General features: G+C 43.2%; 1 protein-coding gene across 2 annotated transcripts in view; it reads left to right on the forward strand.

Annotated features, from left to right (window-relative positions):
• The first annotated feature begins 795 nt into the window (after positions 1-795).
• The window catches only part of rbms1a (RNA binding motif, single stranded interacting protein 1a), a 13,160-nt gene continuing 11,455 nt past the window's right edge, over positions 796-2,500 (forward strand). For both annotated transcript variants that reach the window (XM_084475957.1, XM_084475956.1), the window contains exons 1-2: positions 796-934; positions 2,222-2,280. In XM_084475957.1, the coding sequence (XP_084332083.1) occupies positions 801-934; positions 2,222-2,280 (193 nt within the window). In that variant the 5' untranslated portion in view covers positions 796-800. The remainder of the gene's footprint in view (positions 935-2,221; positions 2,281-2,500) is intronic.

Below are 2,500 nucleotides of genomic sequence, written 5' to 3' on the forward strand. Positions count from 1 at the left end.
CTGTCATTTCGACAATGTGGATGGACAACCACAATGCCTTAATTTATTGAGCTGTCATGTTTGCATGTTTAACTACGCTGGACTACAGTATGCATGATAGAAACATCATTTGTGATTGGCTACGAGGACTTGTGTGTGTGTGTGTGTGTGTGTGTGTGTGTTTGTTTCTACATTAATTTACACATGAGCCAATTTCTATTTGTGTCACAAGAGCTCTTTATTTAAACACGTGAAATGTGTTTTTATATATAAAATGACATATGATTATGTTTAATATTGTGTGTTAATATTTCAGGAGTTGTGTGTTAATGTAGTCTAACATTGGGTGTCAATGTGTGTTATACTCGGTTTTAATGAATGTCTTATGTTGTATGTCATGTGTGTCTAATGTTGTGTGTTCATGTGTATGTTAGAATGAATGCGGGCGTGTGTCTAACATTGTGTGTTCACTTGTGTGGAATGTATGTGCCTATTAAACTCTCATGTGTGTATCTGTAAGTCTCCTTACAATAAACGGATGTGGTTTCCTGAATATCCAGTCAAGTGCCGAAGAGCTGAGTCATCATATCCACATGAGTCATCATTCTACCTAACTCTCATGCCACTTCCCGAATGTGACAGTCGATACTACACTTATCCAGCGACAGAATAAAAATAGTTTTATATTCACGTTGTCCAGTCCAACACATTGCCCTTATATGCTATCAAGGAGATCTGTGTTGGAGCCCGCTGTGGCATTAGCCGCCGCTAGAGTGTGTGACCGTTTCCTGTGTGCTTCCTGTTTCCTGTAGTCGTACCCCATGACTCCGCCAAGCCCCAGCAGCAGCAGTAACAGCAGCAGTACCGGCTGGGAACAGCTGAGTAAAACCAACCTGTACATTCGAGGGTTACCCCCGGCAACCACCGACTTGGACCTCATCAAACTCTGCCAGCAGTACGTGTCACATACACATACAGTATGCACACAACGTACAGTGATGGACATACTCACATGCACCTACAGTATACACACAACATACAGACATGGACATACATGCATACACCTACAGTATACATACAGGCATACACATACACATACACGCAAATACAGGTATATACAGGTGTATATACACAGGCTTGCCCACACACACACACACACATATATATATATATATATATATATACACACACCTCACAACCATAAATATACACGCACACCCTGTCTCTCACTCTGTAATCTGTGTCTCTCCTTATGATGAATCTTTCTACTGCGGAATGTCAAAGGAATGAAAAAGATCTAATAGCTATATCTCCCGCTCTATCTCTCTCTCCCTATCTCCCCCTCTCTCTCCCTCTCTGCCCCCCTACCCTCATCTCTCTGTCGGTTATAACAACACTATAAACATCTGTGTGAGCAAGCTAAATTCATTAAGGTCCTCCATAATAAAAGCGGGGTTGTGTGTGTGTGTGTGTGTGTGTGTGTGTGATTTTAATTAAGGTAGCAAGGAGGTAGTGGAGCCATAGGCGGCTACTAGTTAGCATTGTGAGCAGCCCTGTAATTAGCAGGGCTGAGTGTGTGTGTGTGTGTGTGTGTGTGTGTGTGAGTGTGTGCGCGTGAGTGTGTGTGCGGGGCTAGGCTGAATTACAGGCGCTTGGGAGAGGAAGGCAGCCATGTAAACGGCAGCAGCAGCTGTTAGTGCCGCGCTGGCTCGTGTTTTGTTCCCCTTCCCAGCGGTGTACGACCGGCACAAAGCAGAAATGAAAGAGCTTTTCATAGCAACCAGGTCTGAATGATGATGTAAGCACTTCTGTGGGCTAGTGCCAATACCAGTTGTTGCAGAAAAGGTGTGTGCGAACCCACCCCTCTGATAGGAAGCCGACTGGTTTACACAGAGAAGCGTCAGCTCCACCCACGTGCTGGCCTGATTGATGTGGTTTACACGGTCCTGTCCACATTCACGTGATCTGAGAATATTGTGAAATAGAAATAGACAGTGAGTAGAAAAGGATGTACAGCAATTAGGGAACAAAAGGCGGAACGCCAGTAGTACAAGTTATTATAAAATGATATGGTTATACTACAATGGTGTCATTTAATATTTGTAGGTTCCCTGAACACGATAATAAAACACAAAAAACACAAATTAGAAATCTCAAACGTATGGTACTATAGTTCTTCGCATAGACAGTGGCAGACATCTATAGACTCGACTGTGTAGTAATCAAGTGTGTTTCTTCTCAGGTATGGAAAGATCCAGTCAGCTAAGGCCATCCTAGACAAGACAACCAACAAATGCAAAGGTCAGTGCTCTCTAACTAGCCTACTGTCTCCATCGCTCTTGTTCTTTCATCTCTAGTTAAACAGCGTGGCTAACATAGCACGTAACATAGCTCGGAGTAGCGGATACAGCATGGCTAACAGAATCTATTAGCAGAGACAGCATGGATAATGTAGCATGTATTAGCAGATACAGTACGGCTAACTTAGCCTGTATTAGCAGAGACAGCATGGCTAACTTAG

The sequence above is a fragment of the Micromesistius poutassou genome (genome assembly GCF_964030765.1).
Source record: "Micromesistius poutassou genome assembly, chromosome: 12".
Taxonomy (NCBI): Eukaryota; Metazoa; Chordata; class Actinopteri; order Gadiformes; family Gadidae; genus Micromesistius; species Micromesistius poutassou.